Source organism: Bos indicus x Bos taurus, chromosome 15, assembly GCF_003369695.1.
Source record: "Bos indicus x Bos taurus breed Angus x Brahman F1 hybrid chromosome 15, Bos_hybrid_MaternalHap_v2.0, whole genome shotgun sequence".
NCBI classification, from domain to species: domain Eukaryota; kingdom Metazoa; phylum Chordata; class Mammalia; order Artiodactyla; family Bovidae; genus Bos; species Bos indicus x Bos taurus.
In genome coordinates, this window is record NC_040090.1 from 54616986 (window position 1) to 54637159 (window position 20174).

At 49.6% G+C, this 20174-nt stretch overlaps 3 protein-coding genes across 6 annotated transcripts; 2 read left to right on the forward strand and 1 right to left on the reverse strand.

Annotated features, from left to right (window-relative positions):
* The first annotated feature begins 3531 nt into the window (after window positions 1–3531).
* Window positions 3532–8673, forward strand: DPAGT1 (dolichyl-phosphate N-acetylglucosaminephosphotransferase 1). 2 transcript variants are annotated; one of them, XM_027563517.1, is made up of 9 exons: window positions 3683–4179; window positions 4482–4602; window positions 4778–4991; window positions 5239–5385; window positions 6506–6590; window positions 7142–7330; window positions 7645–7732; window positions 7899–8054; window positions 8138–8673. In XM_027563517.1, exons 1-9 carry the CDS (start codon window positions 3689–3691, stop codon window positions 8201–8203), a joined length of 1557 nt encoding a protein of 518 aa, XP_027419318.1. In that variant the 5' UTR covers window positions 3683–3688; the 3' UTR covers window positions 8204–8673. The 2 variants fall into 2 exon arrangements, with proteins under 2 accessions (XP_027419320.1, XP_027419318.1); XM_027563519.1 differs by lacking the exons at window positions 7645–7732; window positions 8138–8673 and having other exon boundaries at window positions 3532–4179; window positions 7899–7985.
* A 38-nt stretch (window positions 8674–8711) lies between these two features.
* On the forward strand, window positions 8712–10730 carry LOC113905768 (histone H2AX). Its single transcript, XM_027563523.1, has one exon. It carries the CDS (start codon window positions 9490–9492, stop codon window positions 9919–9921), a length of 432 nt encoding a protein of 143 aa, XP_027419324.1. The 5' UTR covers window positions 8712–9489; the 3' UTR covers window positions 9922–10730.
* Window positions 10731–11024: 294 nt separating this feature from the next.
* On the reverse strand, window positions 11025–18337 carry HMBS (hydroxymethylbilane synthase). Of its 3 annotated transcripts, none has more exons than XM_027563520.1 (14): window positions 18147–18337; window positions 15679–15732; window positions 15255–15327; window positions 14841–14890; window positions 14696–14751; window positions 14236–14313; window positions 13983–14060; window positions 13793–13868; window positions 12551–12664; window positions 12269–12307; window positions 12025–12144; window positions 11755–11808; window positions 11535–11621; window positions 11025–11446 (listed from the first exon to the last, which is right to left on the reverse strand). In XM_027563520.1, the coding sequence occupies exons 1-14, from the start codon at window positions 18177–18179 to the stop codon at window positions 11273–11275; spliced, it is 1086 nt and encodes a 361-aa protein (XP_027419321.1). In that variant the 5' UTR covers window positions 18180–18337; the 3' UTR covers window positions 11025–11272. The 3 variants fall into 3 exon arrangements, with proteins under 3 accessions (XP_027419321.1, XP_027419322.1, XP_027419323.1); XM_027563521.1 differs by lacking the exon at window positions 18147–18337 and adding an exon at window positions 15909–16013; XM_027563522.1 differs by lacking the exon at window positions 18147–18337 and adding an exon at window positions 15897–15985.
* Between the last annotated feature and the right edge of the window lie 1837 nt (window positions 18338–20174).

A 20174-nucleotide genomic window follows, 5' to 3' on the forward strand; every position in this document is an offset into this window, starting at 1 on the left:
CACTCTGGCCTCAGAATCCATCCCTTTTCCTAGGTGTAAGGGGATGGATTCCATTCCTATAGGACAGAGGCTTGTCATTGCTTTCTGGAGGCAGGGGAAGGAAAATTCTACAAAAAGATTCAGAGGAATCTCCATTCCCCAAGAGGCCCTTTTTCTCCACATATATATGGCAGGCCTTCCTTAGAGAGGTAAACAGGAAGGTGTTAAGTATCTCTCTCCCAAATCCAGTCATTAGTCTGAGCAATGAGCACATGGAAGTAAACAATGTCCTCTTAAAGTGTCGGGCTGCAGAGCTAAGCAGAACCTGCCAGGTTAGCGACAGGGTGCCTGAGCCATGGGAGGTGTAGGAAAGCCTGGGGCATCCCCAGATTTCACTCTAAGGAATGGGGTGTGGGTGACCTTGCTGTGGCCCTGCCCATGCATCATCATTGGCTCCCTCAAACTATAGGTTTCCCTTGTAGCTCAGTTGGTAAAGAACGTGCCTGCAATGGAGGAGACCGGGGTTCGATTCGTGGGTCGGGAAGATCCCCTGGAGAAGGAAATTGCAACCCATTCCAATATTCTTGCTTGGAGAATCCCATGGACAGAGGAGCCTGGCGATCAGATCCCAAGAGTCAGATGTGACTTAGCAACAAAACCACAAACTACAGAAGTCCTAGAGTGTGGATTTTAGAGGACAAAAAAGGTGGAGACCCTGTCTTAACTCATCTCTCTTCCCTCATATTCAGTCAAGATACTTTAATATAAGGAAGTCAACTCCTTCAGGAAAACAATCATGTTTATTTCAGTTTGTGTCCCTACAGTACTTAAAAGTTTCCCAAGCACAAATTCTTTGTAATTTTAAGAAGTCTAACAGAGGGACTTCCCTGGTGGTCCAGTGGCTGGGACTCTCTGTGCTCCCAATGCAGGAGCCCCGAGTTTGGCACCTGGTCAGAGAATTGGATCCCACGTGCCACAACTAGGAATTTGCATGTCACAACAAAGATCGAAGGTCCTGAGTGATGTGGCTGGGACCCAGCACAGCCAAATAAATAAATATAAAGAAGCCTAACAGAAAATATTCCAATATACATGTAAACACTGAGATTTTCTATGCTGTTTCCATCTTTTGAAAATCTATTTGTATCACCCAAGTGGAATGGGAGATCTTGGGGCTTGCTGATAAAGGAGAGGCAGGAAGAAATGGAAAAAAGTAACTCAGCTGCCTGGAAAAAGCCACAGATATGGTCCTGAAAGTGTCATAGATCCAAACCCTCCAAAGCTGTCTCATAATGACTTGTTCAGCACTGTGAAACATTTCTAGGACAGTCTTTTCAGGCAATCGGACTTAATAATGCATTGGCTTTGCTTACTGGAAGGCACTCAGGGCTTCCTAGCAGGAGATGTGCATCTCAGACCTTGCCTGCTCAGCCCAAGAAACCAGCTGAAACCATTGACAACCCACCTAATCCATGGATCCTAGGATGAGCATCAGCATATAGGCAGATGCTTTGAACTTGTATCAGGACAGGCACAAAATTTCAAGTGTGCCCAAACAATCATGTGTTTGTTTCTCCTTGTGAGTCTGATAATCAATTGGGCATTTACCATCATGGGAACAAAAATATTCCGATTATATAACAAGTATCCAAGTAACCATGTTCTGATAGTAACATGTATGCATGTTACTATCCATGAATCCCCAGTGTCTTATTTTTGAACAAGTCCCCTACCCTCTTCCAGTGGGGGTTGTGGGGGAGGGCTAACGATCTCTGGAGAAGAAAGAGACAAAGGTTCCCAATGCCAAGATGGGAAGATTTATTAGGACTGGCCTCCTAATAAAACAGGAAATAGATACAGACTATTCCTCAGACCTCCAGGGAGTCTCAGCCTGCTCCTGATCAACCAGATATCTGAATGCTGCCTCCTCTGGGGCTCTCACAAGCTCCTCCTTTTCACCTGCTCCTGGTGTCTCACTTTCCCTCTTTGAAAGGCCCTTCCAATCTTGTCACATACTGAAATCTTTGGAGATATTACTCTTCCTCAAGCTCCTCTCACTTCCCCTGGTCACAACTAATTGTTCTTTCCTATTGCCCTCTGTACCTCTTTCAGATAGAGACTCATTATATGTGTTGATGCCTTCGATACAGATATCTGTGTGCTTAGCCCCAGGGGGACACCCTGTGGAACAGAAAACACTGTGCCTCTAGGGAATTACAGATGCACACTCATGTACCCATGTGCAGCTGCACACTCACACACAGAAAAACAATACCAGTGGGATAATAAGTACTGAAAAACTGGTGGAATACAACTATCAAGTAATTACTGGCTTTATATATATATATATATATATATATATATATATATATATATATATATACATGCCGTATATATGGCTTTATGTTGTTAATTAGAGCCACCTTCAAGTAGAAAGGACATTTGAGAGACAAGAGGGACTACCTTTGGCCTAAAAAGAGTCAACCTGACTCTGACTCTTATTCAAAAGAATGAAGAAACTATCAGCATACTTGAGTTCTCTCAACTTCCTCGTGATGATTTCTTCCCTGAGGACTGGAATCATTTGCCACCTAAGAGCCTGTGAATGTGTGATCAAGGGAAACAGGTGCCAAGCAAAAGGCACCTGACCTGGAGGGAGAAACCTGCCTGGGAATTCCTCAAGTTTACCAGAAGCCAGCCACTTTGGGGTTTGGTTCTCCTACTTGCTGCTGCTGCTGCTAAGTCGCTTCAGTCGTGTCCGACTCTGTGCGACCCCATAGACCGCAGCCCACCAGGCTTCCCCGTCCCTGGGATTCTCCAGGCAAGAACACTGGAGTGGGTTGCCATTTCCTTCTCCAATGCATGAAAGTGAAAAGTGAAAGTGAAGTCGCTCAGTCGTGTCCGACTCTAGCGACCCCATGGACTGCAGCCTACCAGGCTCCTCCATCCATGGGATTTTCCAGGCAAAAGTACTGGAGTGGGGTGCCATTGCCTTCTCCGAGTTCTCCTACTTAGTTCTTTCCAAAGCCTCGGCCTCACCTCCTCGGATTGGAAGGCTGCCACAGTCTAATGATCCCATACGAAGGAAAGTCAAGTACTGGGTTAAATCCAAACCTGAGAGCACTCCCAGCCCCATCAGTTCTGAAGTGCGCCGCTGTGTTGCCCGGCAACTAACTGCTACTGCGGGGGTAGAAGGTGGGTGGGATGATGTAGGAAAAGTACCTGAATCAAGGACGCCGGAAAACATGAAGTGGGAGGGGCTTTTCAAGTGTCAGCGCTTAAAATTTACATCATCTTCCAAGCCGTAGCTGAGTTTCGGGGAACTGAGTTGTGTTTACCTTGGCTTCCTTCTCAACGTTGACTACCTTGGCAACAGGTTTTTCTACAAGGAGCAGGTGCTGCTCCACATCCTTATCCCGCCTGCCCTCCCCCTGCCCCCCCTGCTTCCTGTAGCCATCTTCCCGGTTCCAGAGGCGTCCCATAGTAAACGCCAGGCATTGGCTCTTTTAGCGTGACCAGCGGAGGCCGACGGAGCTAAACCTGACGTGGAATCAAAAATAAGCCGCGTCAGACACGTGGTACAAGGAGGCGCTCATCTTGGAACCGGGCAAGGAGTTTTTCCGCTTTGGGCTGTACATCTTTAATATGATGTTGGGAAAGAATCTGCTTTTGTTTGTCCTTCTTTAATTGCTTTTCCAGATCCCTGGTGATGATTCATCTCTCGAATAAAGGGTTTGGTTTAAAATCACACTTCTGTCCCCACTGTTATGCCCGTATTAAAAATGGCCGCCTCCTTCCAGTGATAGTTGCTCTGCGAACTAGATCCGGGCGGAAACAGTGGGTAAGCAGAGGCAGAGAGGCAGAGCCAAGGTTGCTTCATAGAGGCTCGCGGGAGTCCCGAAGGCGGCTCAGGTCAGAGTTGTTGGGTTTTGCTCAGGCTGCTGTAGAAGAACCAGCCTGTGGGGAGCGGCTACACGTTACTGCTGGAGCTTGCCCATTAGCTAAGAAGGCGGCCGAGTGGGCCGCCTGGCAGGTCACCATGTGGGCCTTCCCGGAGTTGCCTATGCCGCTGTTGGTGAATTTGATCGGCTCGCTGATGGGATTTGTGGCCACAGTGACCCTTATCCCTGCTTTCCGAGGCCACTTCATCGCCGCGCGCCTCTGTGGCCAGGACCTCAACAAATCCAGCCGGGAGCAAATGTGAGGGGCAGGGCAGGCGGGGGGAAGGGGTGGGCAAAGGCGGGGACTGGAATGCTTGACTGCGCGCTAGACAGAGCGCTAACCTAGCAGCCAGCCCGGGATTCTGGGAGGTGGAGGGCAGATCTGGTTAGTATTGGGGAAGGGATGGAGGCGGAAAGGTGGGACCCTTGAGTGTATCTGGGATTCCAGTGGTGGTGCCCTTCCCCGCCAAGTTAGGTGACGGTACTGCTTGCATTAGTGAGTGACCACGCCCCCTTTCCTCCCCCCCCCCCCCCTTCACCTGACTTGCTGCCGGGCCACAGCCCAGAGTCCCAGGGAGTGATCAGCGGTGCTGTTTTCCTTATCATACTCTTCTGCTTCATCCCTTTCCCTTTCCTGAACTGCTTTGTGGAGCAGCAGTGTAAAGCCTTCCCCCACCATGAAGTAAGTGGGTTAGTGTGGGCGGCTGCCTGGGGCTAGGGCTAGGAGTTAGTGAAGAGAGTTGGGGTTATTTGGGTTTGCGGGGAGGAGCTGAGAACGAACGAAAAGACGGGTCTTCTTGAAAGGAACGGTGAAGTGGGAGTAGGCTGGAGCCATGACATGCCCGAGCCTCCCCCAGTTTGTGGCCCTGATAGGTGCACTCCTTGCCATCTGCTGCATGATTTTCCTGGGCTTCGCGGATGATGTACTGAATTTGCGCTGGCGCCATAAGCTGCTGCTGCCCACAGCTGCCTCACTACCTCTCCTCATGGTCTATTTCACCAACTTTGGCAACACGACCATTGTGGTACCCAAGCCCTTACGCCCGATCCTTGGCCTGCATCTGGACTTGGGTGAGTAGCACGGCCACTTCTGCCCCTATGACCCCTACTTCAGGGCACCCTTGCCCCCTGTGAGATATCCGGCCGAGCATCCTTCCTGGTGCTCCACATTCTCCTTCCTGTTTTGTCCCCGCCGTGTCTTCTTAGATCCTTCTGTTGACCTTTCATCCCACACTTGGTCCTCACCACTTTTGTCAGAATATCCTTAAATCCTCGTTCCACAGGCGGCATTACTTTTCTTACTGTCTTCTTCCCGCAGGGATCCTGTACTATGTCTACATGGGGCTGCTGGCAGTGTTCTGTACCAATGCCATTAATATTCTAGCAGGAATTAATGGCCTTGAGGCTGGCCAGTCACTCGTCATTTCTGCTTCCATCATTGTCTTCAACTTGGTGGAGCTGGATGGTAGGTGGGATTGGAATAGGGAGAGAAGTCTTGAGTGTTAAGGAAGCGGCCTGATCTTTGGCTTTGGGGAATTCAGAAAAAATGTGATATGTGAATAATTATGGAAAATAAGGGGAGCTATTTACTTATTAATAGTAAGTTACAAATAGTAACTAAGATTTGTTAAATGTGAGAAAGAAAGCCCTAGCATTTATAAAGGGATTGTCACTAATAGGTAGGCCATAGCCTTCTCCTATTGAGCATAAACAATTTTATAAAACCCCAAATCAGATAGGGTAACTGTGACCAAAACCAGACCCCCTCTATAACAGTCTGAGAATAGACAAAACCACAGGAACACAGTACATCTCACAATGACCAAGATCCCGTGCTGGCTAAAATGAATGGTTGCTGCTTCCTTCTGATAACAGCTCAGTTCTCACTTCTTGGATAAAAATTATTAAGCTTCTCAATCATGGCACTAACCCTGCTGACAGCACCCAGTCCAGGGCAAAACTCTGTTTCCTTGTATCCTCCGCAGAATTACTTAAAACAAATCCTATAACAAGTCCTCCTAACACCTCCTTACTGAGGCATCCTAAGGTTCCCCACAGTGTGTGGGTTCCAAAGTGTCCTTTGTTACACCTCAGTAAACCTAGCTTTGACTCCAGGCATGTTTTTAGTGGTCTTTGGCTGAAGGACCTCCATAAGTGCTTATTAAAGTTAAGCACTTTGAAAATGTAATCTCACTTTAAATTCTGTAGCAGCTCTATGTGGCAGGTATTTTTTATCAACTTCTTTCACAGATAAGAAACTGAGACTCAGAGAGGTTAAACGTGTCATGTTAGGTTAAATGTGTCATGATCATGGTCACTCAGGAAGTAAAGCTGATATTCAAACAAGAGTGTGAATGGTCTGAACCAAATGTAAGACAGTAACTAGTTTAGGAGGGGTTCATGAAAGAGGTGAAGTATTGGAAATTGCCTGGGTGATATAAAAGGGGTAGTGAGTCCTTGAGACTTTAGAGAGGTGGACTGTATAGCTTGGGAAAGAACTTAAGAGACAGAGGAAAATAGGACCATGATGTGCAGGGGAAGTGGACATCAACTTTTCCTTCTTTCTTTTTCCCCTTCTTCCAAAGGTGATTATCGAGATGATCACATCTTTTCTCTCTACTTCATGATACCCTTTTTTTTCACCACCTTGGGACTGCTCTACCATAACTGGTAAGTAGGCCTGTGGATGGGGGGACAGCTCTTTGGACATGTGGCAGGTATTGTCCTGATTGTGACCCATCTCCTGATACAGAGGCTAAACCTGCACATCTCTGTATTGTTCTCTGGGTCTTTAGTTGGTTATATTCTTAAGTCTTGGGCTTCCCCAGTGGCTCAGTGCTAAAGAATCCACCTGCAATATAGGAGACCTGGTTCAATCCCTGGGACAGGAAGATTCCCTGAAGCAGGACATGGCACCCCACCCCAGTATTCTTCCCTGGGAAATTCCACGGGAGGCTACAGTTCATGCGGTCACAAAGAGTCAGACATGACTGAGGGACTTAGCATGCACGCAATTCATAAATCAGTCACTGAGGCAGATGCTGTGGAGCCCCCAGGAATAGAAGGAATCAGGGCCTTGGTTCCTGGAGAGTTGCTGGGAGAGCGCGAACCCTCTCTGAGCCAGATCTAGCTAGGGCTAGCCCAGTGCCCAGGATGTGTAATGTGAGATAAAGAATTGCTAACACCTCTTGCTGATGGCTCAGATCCTCTCCCCTACGCAGGTACCCATCACGGGTGTTTGTGGGAGATACCTTCTGTTACTTTGCTGGCATGACCTTTGCCGTGGTGGGCATCTTGGGACACTTCAGCAAGACCATGCTCCTCTTCTTCATGCCCCAGGTGTTCAACTTCCTCTACTCACTGCCTCAGCTCCTGCATATCATCCCCTGTCCTCGCCACCGTATGCCCAGGTAGCTTTGGGGCTTGAAAGGGACATCATAGCTTTGTCACTCGGGATGCCTTAGACATTTGCTGTGCAAAGGGAGTGGACCCAAAGAAGGGCTTTCTCCACACAGTTAGCCCTTTATACATTACAGAGCACATTTAGTTACATGATCTCATTTAATGTTCACAGCAGCACTGATCACACAGAAGTATGCAGCAGAACCAGAAATAGATCTCAGGGTGTTTGACCCTACATTCAGTGCTCTTTCTATGGATTAACCACAGTGAGGAGAGTTCTTTGTGTAGTGGCCCAGTCACATGAAGCTCTCTTCCCCTGCAGACTCAATACCAAGACAGGCAAACTGGAGATGAGCTATTCCAAGTTCAAGACCAAGAGCCTCTCTTTCTTGGGCACCTTTATTCTAAAGGTAACAGGGTAACAAGGAGGTAAGGCTCTAGGCTGCCATTCTGAATTCAGGGAATGGGAAAACCTAGGCCTACATCAGACCCGAGGGGAGTTTGCAAGCATTCAGCAGATCCCATTCCTGAAGCATAAGTATTAGCAAAAGTTCTCTCCACTTTTGGCCTCTCCAGGTAGCAGAGAACCTTGGGCTACTGACGGTGCGCCACAGTGAGGATGAGGATGGTGCCTTCACGGAATGTAACAACATGACCCTCATCAACTTGCTACTTAAAGTCTTTGGGCCCATGCATGAGAGAAACCTCACCCTCCTCCTGCTGTTGCTACAGGTGCAATGCTATTGGGGGTGTGGTTTACACCTCCTTGTCTCTCTTTCTCCAGGGTTCTTACTATAGTTCATTTCTCCTTGCAGGTCGTCGGTAGTGCTGTCACCTTCTCCATTCGGTACCAGCTTGTCCGACTCTTCTATGATGTCTGAGTCCCCTGATCCATTGCTCTTTGCTTCACAGCCTCCGGGGTTCCTGACTCAGGCCAACATTTCCTGGACCAAGACTGCCAACTGGCCCAGGCCTCTCCCACCCTTCATTTTCCTCCAGATTTTGTTCTCAGCATTTCCTTTCCCCTGTGATTATTGACACTTGGGCCTGTCTTGCTCTCTAATAACTGGTGATTGGACTTTGCCTATGGCTTTCTTCAGCTTGCCACTCTCCCTCTCCATCCCATCTTTGCTGCCTCCTAAGTTGGGGTACTGTAGCTTTTATGCAATTGCCCACAACTCTGACACTCAAGGAAAATGCTGGACTTGGGACAGAACTCTGGCTGGGGATAGGGACACAGGTTCAAAGGTGACTTGACATTTGACTATAAATTAAGTATTCTGATGATTAAGAGCAGACCGGGGGCCAGGTGCTCCCAGTGGTGACAATAAAGTATTGTCTTTTTCTTGTTGTTCCTATAGGTATATTTCCTATGTGGGCATTGTAGGGTGGATGGGGAAGGTTGAAGGAAGTATTTCCTTGGACAGGATGCCTATCTCTGTCCCATCCTTTTTTCTTTCTTTCTTTTTAAGCACATCAGGCGCCTCCTAGCAAGAAGTGATCAGAAAGAACAGACCAGACAGAACATGTTGAATAAATGTGAAATCCTGCTGCTCGGGTAGCATAAGGGGCCATAAGATTGGCGTTATCTGTTCTCTGGGGTAGAGTTGGACTTTCAGGGGGGTCTCATTCCTTCCCTTTTTCACTCTTCTTTTGCCAGGTAGGAGGAGGGAGTGACCAGACCTAGGACGGGAGGCAGAGATAGTTGTGGTGTTGACTCTTTTCCTTTAAAAATCCTAGGCCTGCCTTGCGCAGACTTCCCAGACGCTCTTGAGGTGGCTTCCGATTCTACTCTTCTTGTCTTCCGGTTCTGGTCTCGGGCTGTAGCGTTTAAATCTGGCGCGCTTCACTTGGATTGGCTACAGCCGAGACTGGCTGGCTGTCGGGTAGTCTCTGCACCTCCTCTCCTGTTCCCCGGGCAAAGGGTTTTCAAATTCGACCAATCGGCGGACGCGTTCCCTCAGCTGAGGCGCGTCACCGAAGAGTTAACCTCAGCCAACCAGAGGCGGGTATTTGAGAAAAGAGCCAATCAGGAGGGCGCGGGGGTGTGCCCTGAGGAGCTTATAAGGGTAGCCCCGGGGCGCGCGCGGAAGCGTTAGACTGCGGCGGGTGGCTGTTCCTGTGTTTTGTCAGCCGTCCTTCTCACCGCTCCTCTACCTCATACAGCATGTCTGGCCGCGGCAAGACCGGCGGCAAGGCCCGCGCCAAGGCCAAGTCGCGCTCTTCGCGAGCAGGCCTTCAGTTTCCCGTGGGCCGCGTGCACCGGCTGCTGCGGAAGGGCCACTACGCCGAGAGGGTGGGCGCCGGCGCGCCGGTCTACCTGGCGGCGGTACTCGAGTACCTCACCGCTGAGATCCTGGAGCTGGCGGGCAATGCGGCCCGCGACAACAAGAAGACGCGGATAATCCCCCGCCACCTGCAGCTGGCCATCCGCAACGACGAGGAGCTCAACAAGCTGCTGGGCGGCGTGACGATCGCCCAGGGAGGCGTCCTGCCCAACATCCAGGCCGTGCTGCTGCCTAAGAAGACCAGCGCCACCGTGGGGCCGAAGGCGCCAGCGGGCGGCAAGAAGGCCACCCAGGCCTCTCAGGAGTACTGAGGGCGCCCGTACCGCCACCGCCCAGCCCTCCCCTCTACACCACAAAGGCCCTTTTAAGGGCCACCACAGCACTCACGGAAAGAGCTGGACCACTTCGGGCTCCGGGCCGGGCGGCTGCGCGCTCGCCCCTTCCCGGCCCGCCCCTCCCCCCGCGGCTCGCTCCCGCCGAAGCTCGGCGGAGGGCGTGCGTTCGAACGCCGCTCGGCCCCGGGAGCGAGCTCGTGACTCGGCCGGGTTGGCCCCAGAATGCCGATGGGCTGCGGGGAGGCCGCGGCACCTTCCGGAAAGCTGGGCCGGCCGAGCTGACGCAGGGCCGGGGAGGAAGGTGAGTCGGTGCGGACGGTCGCCGGTGAGGCCGTGCGCTCTGCTACAGCTCGGTGCTTAGAACGGGACTCGATTGCCGCCGGCGGCGGAGTCAATCGGTTGCTTCATTTCGTCCTGGGACCCCTTTTGCTGCCGGATCTCGGGCCTCGCACGGCCGCGTTCCCTCCATCTTCATTCGCTGGCCTGTGTGGAAGAAACCCTTCGCGGCGTGAGCGTCGCCAACGGTAGCGGGTCCTGGCGGCGTGGGGTCTGTGGGAGCCCTGCCCCCGCGTCCGCCCCTCCTCCCCGCTCCCTTCCCGGCGGGTCCACTCCGCCTGCCAAGCACCTAGATACCAGCACAAGTCCGTTAATCCCCGTCTGGACTGAGCCGCCTTTGGCTTCGGAACTGGAATTTTGCAGCTAACCCATCCAAAACTAGTACTTTAGGTATTGGGGGGAAGTTTCAGATGGACTAATTTTATTAAAGGGTTTTTTCCTAAAGAAAAGTGAGGTGTCTTCATTTTGCGAAAGGGTTGTAGAGTCGACTCTGTAGATACCTAAAGGTAGTGGGGGAGGGGAACCGATATAAGGCTTTACTGTTAACTAGAGCGACAAATTGTAGATTATTAAGATGATGGCTTTCTTGGCGTTCCCTGGGAGACACTCGATTCTGTTAGAAAATGGGAACTACTGACAGAAGGCGTTTTTCAGAACTTTGAAAGGGTCCTAGCCTCAGAGATCAGGCATAAACAGTTTTGAGTTTGTCCTTCCTTTTCTGCAGCCCCACCAAAAACAAAAACCACCTTTAAATTTGGTTTATTAGTACAACTGGTTACATTCAAAGGCTGTGGCTTATTACTAAGATTTTTTTTTTTCTCTAGAGAGGAAGCCCCCACCTGGGGAGGCAAGGCCCCTCGGTGAGACAAGTCTCTGGAAGTCTCTGCCCTGCAGTTCAATCCTGTGGGGGTAGTCACTTCTCAGGTAGCAGAGGGCTGGGATGTAGGCACTGGGTGACCAGCAAGGCAGGCACCTGTGCCCCACAGACCAATTAGTGGGCTTCATTGAGCTGCCGTGCAACATCCAAGATGTTCTTGGCTCCTTTGTTCAGCAACAAGGTGGCCAGGCTGATGCCCAGGTTCTCAGCAGCCAGCTGGGGTTGTCGTGGAATGTTCCGGGCAGTGATGCCCACCAGCTGTGGATCATCTTCAGGGCCATCTTCATGCTGGGCGAAGGAAGAAGGGTTGGATTTGGTGAGAAGGAAAGGGGAGGTAACATAAAGATGTGTTTCCCTCCCCTTGCAGCCTTGGCACCTGGACAGGGACATGGATGGTGGTTTGCATGGTGTCTTGCATGGTCTCTGCACCATTCAGACTCCAGACTCCTCCAGTCAGGTACAGCTGGGAAAGAAAATGGCTGCCTCAGTAAATTGTAAGAGAGAACTACTTAGAAACCTGTGCTCTTCATGGTGGTGGATACACAGGGGAAATGCCAGTTCCTTCCCTGCCCTGCCACCCATCTTCCCCTGCTTACTTGCCCATCCTTAATAGCTGTATGCACTGCCACTGGCACACTGCAACCTCCTTCCTGCAACAAGTTCTCCCTGTTAGCTTAAGATCCTTATCACCACCCTGCAACCAGAGCCCAGAAACAGACTCCCGCCAAGGACATAACGGAAAATGAGGCAGGGGCCCAGACCTGGGTCCTGTCCATTCTTAATGAGTTATGACTAAATACACAGCAGGAGAAATCTCCCCATTACCCTTCCTAATATCCACCCCTCCACAGGAGCACAGGTCCTACCAGGTGCCTTAGGAAGGATCGTTCAGCAATGCAGCGAAGTAGAGTCTCAGGATCATGCAACACACCCACCAGATCCAAGATGTCCTGGTCTTTGGCTCGAACTTCCACACCCAGAGCCCCCTGATGGGAAAATAGCCTAAGATACCAGTACCAATCTTTCCCCAGCCAATGGAGCTAAGGGACAGAACTTGGTTGAAAACAAAAGGAGGAGACAACAATACATGGCTTCCGTGGTCAAGCATACCTGACCCACAGCATACATGCACTCCTCAGGGTGCAGGATCTGTGGGGGCAGAAGAGGCAGTCAGAAGGGTGGAGGTAGGGGTGCCCAGAAGCACACAGCACTGAGTTGGGGTTTCCCTACCTATAGAAAGCCTGGGTAAGCAAAAGTGGGAGTCCAGCCTCTGAGCCCCAACCTTGCTAACCTGGGTCTCATTTCCAGCTTGCACTGGCTAGAAATGGGTATTCAAAAAGAATATAGGCAGGAAGGAGATGAAGGCAACTGGAGAGGAGAGAGGAAACCTACCTGCCCCACCCGGTTCTGCCAGCCCATGCGCTGCAGGCCAGCTGTGGCCAGGATGATGGCACTGAACTCCTGCAGCTCATCCAGCTTCCGCAGTCGCGTGTTGAGGTTTCCCCGCTGTGGAGAGACACTAAGGACCACAAGCTTTGGGCAGGCTGGAGCCTGATGCTGTTTCCTCTGTCTGAGTCCCTCTAGCTGCTAACTTCTCACCTTTTGAGTTCTCAGCTTGGTGACAACTGCTAACACTTACTCATACTTGCTATATGCCACACACTGTTCTGAAGTGCTTTATATACATCAATTCATTGCATTTTCACCACAGCCCAAGGGTGAAAGAATAGGCAGTAGTATTACATCTTCATTTTACAGATGATGAAATGATAGAGGTTTTAAGTTATTATATTTAACCTTACCCAAGGTTACAACACCTCTAAGAAGCCTTCCTTGACCCTCAAGTCTGTGTTTAGATGTTCCAGCTAGAAGCCTCCAGAGAATTCTCTACTTTCTACATTGAAGGACTTAGCAAATATTACTTTGAAAATCAGCTTTACAAACATAACTGTAAAAATCAAAACAATACGGTGGAATATAAAATAAAAATGGATTTATGATTACCAAAGGGGAAAGTAGTGGGGTAGGGATAAATCAGGAGTTTGAGATAAGCTGATACAAACTACTACATACAAAACAGATAAACAACAAGGTCCCATGGTATAGCACAGGGAACTATGTCCAATATCTTGTAATAAACCACAATGGAAAATAATATGAAAAAGAATACGTATATATATGTATAACATATATATATATGTATAACTGAATCACCAAATCACCAAAAATTAACACAACATTGTACATCAACTATACCTCAATTAAAAAATTTAATTAAAATGGAAGCAACTGCCAATCCCACTGCCTCCATGTAATCAATATTCAGCATCATTCTGTATTGTCAATGCCTGGTTGTCTGTCTCCAGAACTAAAATGTAAACTATGTTAGGATGGACAATGCTGATCTTGCTCACCATATCCCCAGTGCCAGGCACTTGCTTGGGGCTAAGAAAACATGAAAGGATTATGAATGGATGGATGGATAGATGGGTGGGTGGATGAATGGGATGACATGCAGTCCACTGCGTTCACAGTCCACTTCCTCTGGAAGTCCTTCCCCCTCACAACTCCCAGGGCCCTCTGGACTTTGTCTTCCTCCTTGGCTGCTGCCTCCTCCCTTCTCTGGAAGGATACAATACTCTTGAACTCCAGATGTGGGAACTTTCTCTGCAGCTGGGCTGCTCTCCGCAGGGAGCTAGTTCCTACCACACTGTGCAGAGAGATGGTTTAAAATGAGATTTAACTCTAAGCAGGAACTGTTCTGAAATCTCCTCCTTCCACCCCTCCATCTGCTGTACATATCCCAAGATGCCTGTCCACTTACCTCTTCTCTGGCAAGGTTTCTAGAGTCTTCCCAACAAATTTTGGGTGAAAGACAACAGCATCATAGGGGCTCTCCCGCCTGGAGATGGAGAGGTCATAGAATGAGGGAGAGATCTCAGTTCAGGTCACTTCCAGTCTTTCTCAATAGTCAACTAACTAGCATTTTCTGAGTTTTCTGCCATGCATGACATTCCTCAGGTTAGGGGAGACAGCCTAGAGACAGAAAGCCAAGTCCTAAAGGGCAGAGCTCTTACTTGCAGACAGCTCCAATGGTGAAGCCAGGAGGAAGCACCGTGGGCAGGTCCTTCAGCGAATGAACAACTAGGTCCACTCTAGGGAGATGGGAGAGAGGCAAGAAGAAGGGGTCTGAGCAGCAGGCCCTAGCCCTTCTCCACTCACTCCTGCTTGTATGTCACTGGTGGAGCCCAGAGCAGTTCAGGAAGCAGGCATTTCTGAGACCTTGGGTCCCTGAGACTTGCTCCCCCTCTTCTCTTCCCTCTCACACCCCTCCCCCAGCCAGTCCAGCACCCCAGGCAGCCAGAAGGCTCAGATCCAGGACTCTCTCCTTTTCTGAGGCCTGAAAAACTGACATATGAGCCCCGCTCTAGCCTATCCAAGCTTTTAAGCCTAACAGTCTAGCTGACACCCAGATGTGATGTGCACTGGGGTCCTAGTGAGAGCTTGGGAGGGCGTCATGCTCCCGATTTCACTTACTCATTCCTCTCCAAAGCATGCTCCAGCTCCTTGGTAAACAGGCTCTTCTCTCCAATCTGCCAGGCAAGAAAGAACTTCAAGGTGAATCTTTGGGGGAAAGGAAAGAGGACGAGGGAGGAAAGGGTTGGATGAAAAATGGTGCTACCTTAGAGAGCGCGGTATCAAGAATCTTGTCCCCCGTGGTGGACATAGCAACTGAAGAGAAAGTCAACCAATTAGATGCTCATGGAACAGCATTTATTGAGCCCCTGCTAAGCCCAGCACTTGTGCTAAGATTGGCAGTGGATACAGAGGCAGAAAAGCACCAGATCCCTGAGAAAGTACAATCTAAGAGGAAGACCAGACACAATCATAAAAAGACACAAAGCAGAAGATATTAAAATGCTAGGCTAGCCTAGGTAAGCGCAAAGCTGGAGGTGTTCAAAGGAGGAATGGGCCCTCCAAACTGGGGATAGCCAAGAACTCTCAGAGGCAATGGGACCAGGTTCTGGTCAAAGAAAGCCCCCTCCAGGGGGATACAAGCTTCCAAACAGCTTCCATTCCTGTCCAGAAAACTCACTTATTTCAAACTGCAGGCCTGGGTATAAAGCTTTCAGCGTTGCCACCACACTGTCCGTCTGTATGCGAGCCAGCTGTGGGGGGAGAAATTTAGGTTAGCCCTGTAGTCTGGCCACTGCCCTAGGCTCAAATCCTCACAGGGTCATAGAGATCCTGAAGGGATTGGAATTCAGAGAGGGCATTGAATGGCTACCTAGGAAGGGGAGGATTCTGGACTGGGAGTCCTCTGTACCCCAATAACTTCCCCAGCTTAGGGACTATCTCTTCACAGAATGCCATCTGTCATTCTGCATGGGATTTAATGCTCAGTCACCCCATTTCCTCCATCCCCAGGCTGCTGAGAACCCTCTGGGCCCCCCAATTTATAATACTATGAACACAGAACTCTTCTGACAAACCTCCTCCACCCTGGTACCTGCACTAACCTGGCTCTTGCGGGTACCCACTCGAATCACTCTCATCTTTGGGGTGTCTTCTTCCTGCAAAAAAAGTCCCCAGGTTACAGTCCCCGCTGCTGTTCAAGGTCCTCAAAACCTTGTCCAAGAATCAGACTCACTGGCTTGGAATAAAGGAACCTCAGCCCCTTCCCTGTGGCCACGTGAGCCTCAGAGTGGGGAAAGACTCTCCAAGACAGTCCCTTTACCTTCCCTAATACCTTCTGCCTCCTCACAGATCCAGAGAAGCAGAGACCAGAGAGAAGCGATAGTAGGACCCGCTGTTGCTGTAATGACAAGGACACTAAGCCCTGAAGCTCATCTAAGCAAAGGCATCAGGAATGCTGCACTCAACCAGGTGGATAGAGAGATAAGGCCCATCAGCCTGGCCCCAGAGAGGGTGGGCCTGCAGCAGGCAGGGGCAGGGCAGCTGGGGCCACACAGGGGAACTTGCGCTGAGTCACTGAGGACAAGTTCAGCATCCCCAACAGAACAGCTTCAAGAAAGCTTCAGTGCTACCTAGATACTATAAGACCTACCCCATAGCTGCCACACTATGGATCCTGTAATCTGGTTGGCATGCACATGTAAAGGTCTGGGGCCAATAGATCTGACATATAGTCCTGCTCAGCTTCTTGGCAGGGTGACCTTAAATTCACCATCTTGTTTTTCATCTATAAAGTTATTTGTTCATCTATAAAATGAAGTTTGCACTCAAGTATCTTCTGCTTTTGATATTCTGTAAGACTAAGAGGATAAGCTGTCTAATGTCCCTTCACCTAGAATGTGGCCTCTGATTTCACCAAGAAGGAAATATTAGGATGTCATAGACCAAGCCAAGAACTCAGTGGGACACACCTCTTCCTCTTGTCAGCATATCTTGGACAAACGTATTCAGTGCCAACCAGGGAGAACAGAGTTCTCCAGTCTGAGGTCCTATTTCTTTCCAGATCAGACAATAGCCCCTACAGACACTATCAACTTTCCCTATTCTGGAATCTTCATCCTATGGAGTTCTTCTGCAGCCAGGTATCTGGGGCCTCTGTCATAGAGGAGGTAACAACTGGTTGCTCTCAGACTTTAGTCTGCTCCACAGCTATCACTTCTCCAATAAATAAACCCTAGGGTACCCTGAGCAAATTAGACTAAGCTCGAAATGCCAAACATGGCCACTAAAATTCTGGGTCACAAGGAGCCCAGAGAAACATCCCAGAAACTGCTATGTTCAAACAATCCCTTAATTTTACTGATTCTGCACAGCATATTCAAGTCAAACTCTTCCAGTAAAAAGATCCTTATCAAGTACGTATATACTAGAGCTATTGCTATTAAGCTTCATAACAACTTAACAGGCAGAGAGGAACCATGTTACAGAAGCAAAGGCTGGCTGTGAAGAGCCAAGCAACTTGACCAGGGCCACAGGTTAAATCATGGGTGCATGCATGTGCAGGCTCAGTCGTGTCTCTTTGTTACCCCATGGATTGTAGCCCACCAGGTTCCTCTGTCCATGAAATTTTCCCAGCAAGAATGCTGGAGTAGGTTGCCATTTCCTACTCTAGGGGATCTTCCCGACCCAGGGACCGAACCTTTGTCTCCTGTGTCTCCTGCACTAGCAGGCAGATTCTTTACCACTGGGTAAAGAATTCTTTACCGCTGAGAGCTGGAATCACATCTTGTTACTCCTATTCCAGCGCTCAGGTATGTCAACAATGGCAAAGAATCCTATTCCTTACCAGCAGGTAGTTCAGGAAGAGATAAACTGCTGCCCTCCTCCTTTCTTATCTCAGGCTGACTTTGGCCTCACCAGCTCTGCACTTTGCATCTGCACAAGCCCAAAGCTAGGACCCCAGGCTAAGAATAGGGAGGCTCGAGGGCACTCCCCACCCACAAAGGTAGTAACTCAACGAACGGTGCCTCAGCTGGGGAATTTTGAGTGTAGGTTGGGGCTAGGTGGCCGTTAACAGGAAAAAAGGGGAGAAGGTGCACTTCCAAAACGTTTGAGTGTAGTGCGGAGACTTGGAGGTACGCTCTCCTCTCTCGATCCTAATTGCCTCGGACCTGTCTCGAGTGAAAGGATCCCATGGAATAGCACCCTGTCTCGTGTACATGAATTTTCCTGGGTTGGGTCACTAAATCTAGAGCCGTGGACTCCAGGCCTCATGATGCCATTCAGATCCCCACAGCAACGAGGTTCCCGTTCGAGACAAATCTTCTGCTCTTAAGTCTGTCCCCACTGTTCACAGATTCCCCCAGGGCAATACGGATTTTAAGGGCAACCCAGCAGCAGCAGCAGCTACTGGCCCTTTAAAAACTATTCGGGCCAAAGCGGGGGGGCGGGGAGGGGGGGGGACAGATAACCCTCCCGACCAATGGGCGACGGAGAGTGGCAACTTGGGGCCAATCGTTGCACCGCTAGTGCGGAAGACTGAGGTTGAAAGGGTCACCGGCTCTGGACTCACCGCTATTGCGGCCGCGTTGCCATTACCAGACATGGCTGTGCTCGGCAGCTAGGCCCGGGGCTGCCGCCAATGTCCTCCGGTGTCGGGGAAGCCGAAGGCCCCTGCCGGCCGGACACTGGGCTCGCGCAGGTCTCCAGCTTCTCCAGCAGCCACACACTCCCGGCTCCGCTAAGGGACTGCGTCACTTCCGGCGCCGCCAGACAGGGCGGGACTTCCCCTGGGCGGGAATTAGAACGATTGCGACAGCGAAGACCTTACCTTGGGTTACCACCGCTATTGATATTGCAACCTTGCTTATTTAACTTAAATGCAGAGTATATCTTGCGAAATCCCGGACTGGATGAAGCACAAGCTGGAATCAAGATGGCCGGGAGAATGATCAATAACCTCAGATATGCAGATAACACCACCCTTGTGGCAGAAAGCAAAGAACTTAAAGAGCCTCTTGATGAAAGTGAAAGAGGAGAGTGAAAAAGCTGGATTAAAATTCAATATTCAAAAAACTAAGATCATGGCATCCAGTCCCATCACTTCATGGCAAATAAATGGGGAAACAATGGAAACAGTGACAGACTTTATTTTCTTGGGCTCCAAATCACTGCATATGGTGACTGCAGCCATGAAATTAAAAGATGCTTGCTCCTTGGAAGAAAAGCTATGACAGACCTAGACAGCATATTAAAAAGCAGAGACATTACTTTACTGACAGAGGTCTTTCTAGTCAAAGGTATGGTTTTTCCAGTAGTCATCTAAAGACATGAGAGTGGAACCATAAAGAAAGCTGAGCGCCAAAGAATTGATGCTTTTGAACTGTGGTGGTGTTGGAGAAGACTCTTGAGAGTCCCTTGGACTTCAAGGAGATCCAACCAGTCCATTCTAAAGGAACTGAATATTCATTGCTAGGACTGATGCTGAAGCTGAGGCTCCAATACTTTGACCACCTAATGCAAAGAACTGAGTCATTGGGAAAGACCCTGATGCTCAGGAAGATTGAAGGAAGGAGAAGGGGACGACAGAGAATGAGATGGTTGGATGACATCACCGACTAGATAGACATGAGTTTGAGCAAGCTCTGGGATTTGGTGATGGACAGGGAAGCCTGGTGTGCTGTACTCCATGGGGTTGCAGAGAATCGGACATGACTGAGTGACTGAACTGAGCACCCCTACTCCCCAAGGCTGGCTCTGGTCTTCATTGTTTGAGACCCAGGCCCAACTGTTCATTTTATTTTTACCTAGCCAGGAGTACTGATGTCCTGTGGCTAAAATACGCTCCCCAGATTTAGCCACAAAATAAGTTGTCGTCCCTGCTGCCCCCCAAAAGTTAAGTCAATAAGCCAAAGTGGGAGGCCCCAAGAGGAAAAGGATATTAAGCCCTACTGTGCAGGGCTGTGGACTTCCCAGGTGGTGCAGTGGTAGAGAACCCGCCTGCCAGTACAGGAGACACAGGAGGTGCGGGTTGGAGCCCTGGGTCCAGAAGATCTCCTGGAGGAGGAAATGGCAACCTACTCCAGTAGTCTTGCCTGGAGAATCCCATGGACAGAGGAGGCCGGTAGGCTATAGTCCAGGGTAGGCTATAGTCCAGGGCGTCTCAAAGAGTCCAACATGACTGAGCACCCATACGTGTATGGAGGGTTGGAAGTAAGGCTACTTGAGCAATTTACCATGCCCCCAGGCTGGATTCAAAACCTACAAATGAAAAGGGCCTGCTCTTGAAAGTTAATCATCCAGAATTCTACAGCTTTATCTCCTTAGTTGTGCCACAAGCAATTAGTGCAGCTTATGCAGTGCTTCTGCTACAAACCTGAAGTAGGCAACATTTTTATTTTAAAATGTTTTATTTTTGGCAGGGCTGGGTCTTCATTGCTATGTGGGCTTTTATCTAGTTGCAGTGAGCCAGGGCATTTCTATTTTTAAAATGAGTCAAAACTGGCTCAGAGATCAAAGGTCATGCCTAAAGACAAATAACTGTGAAAAGGGAGTGCCAATACATTATTAGTGTTAGCCAAGAAAGGGCTAGTTAGTAACG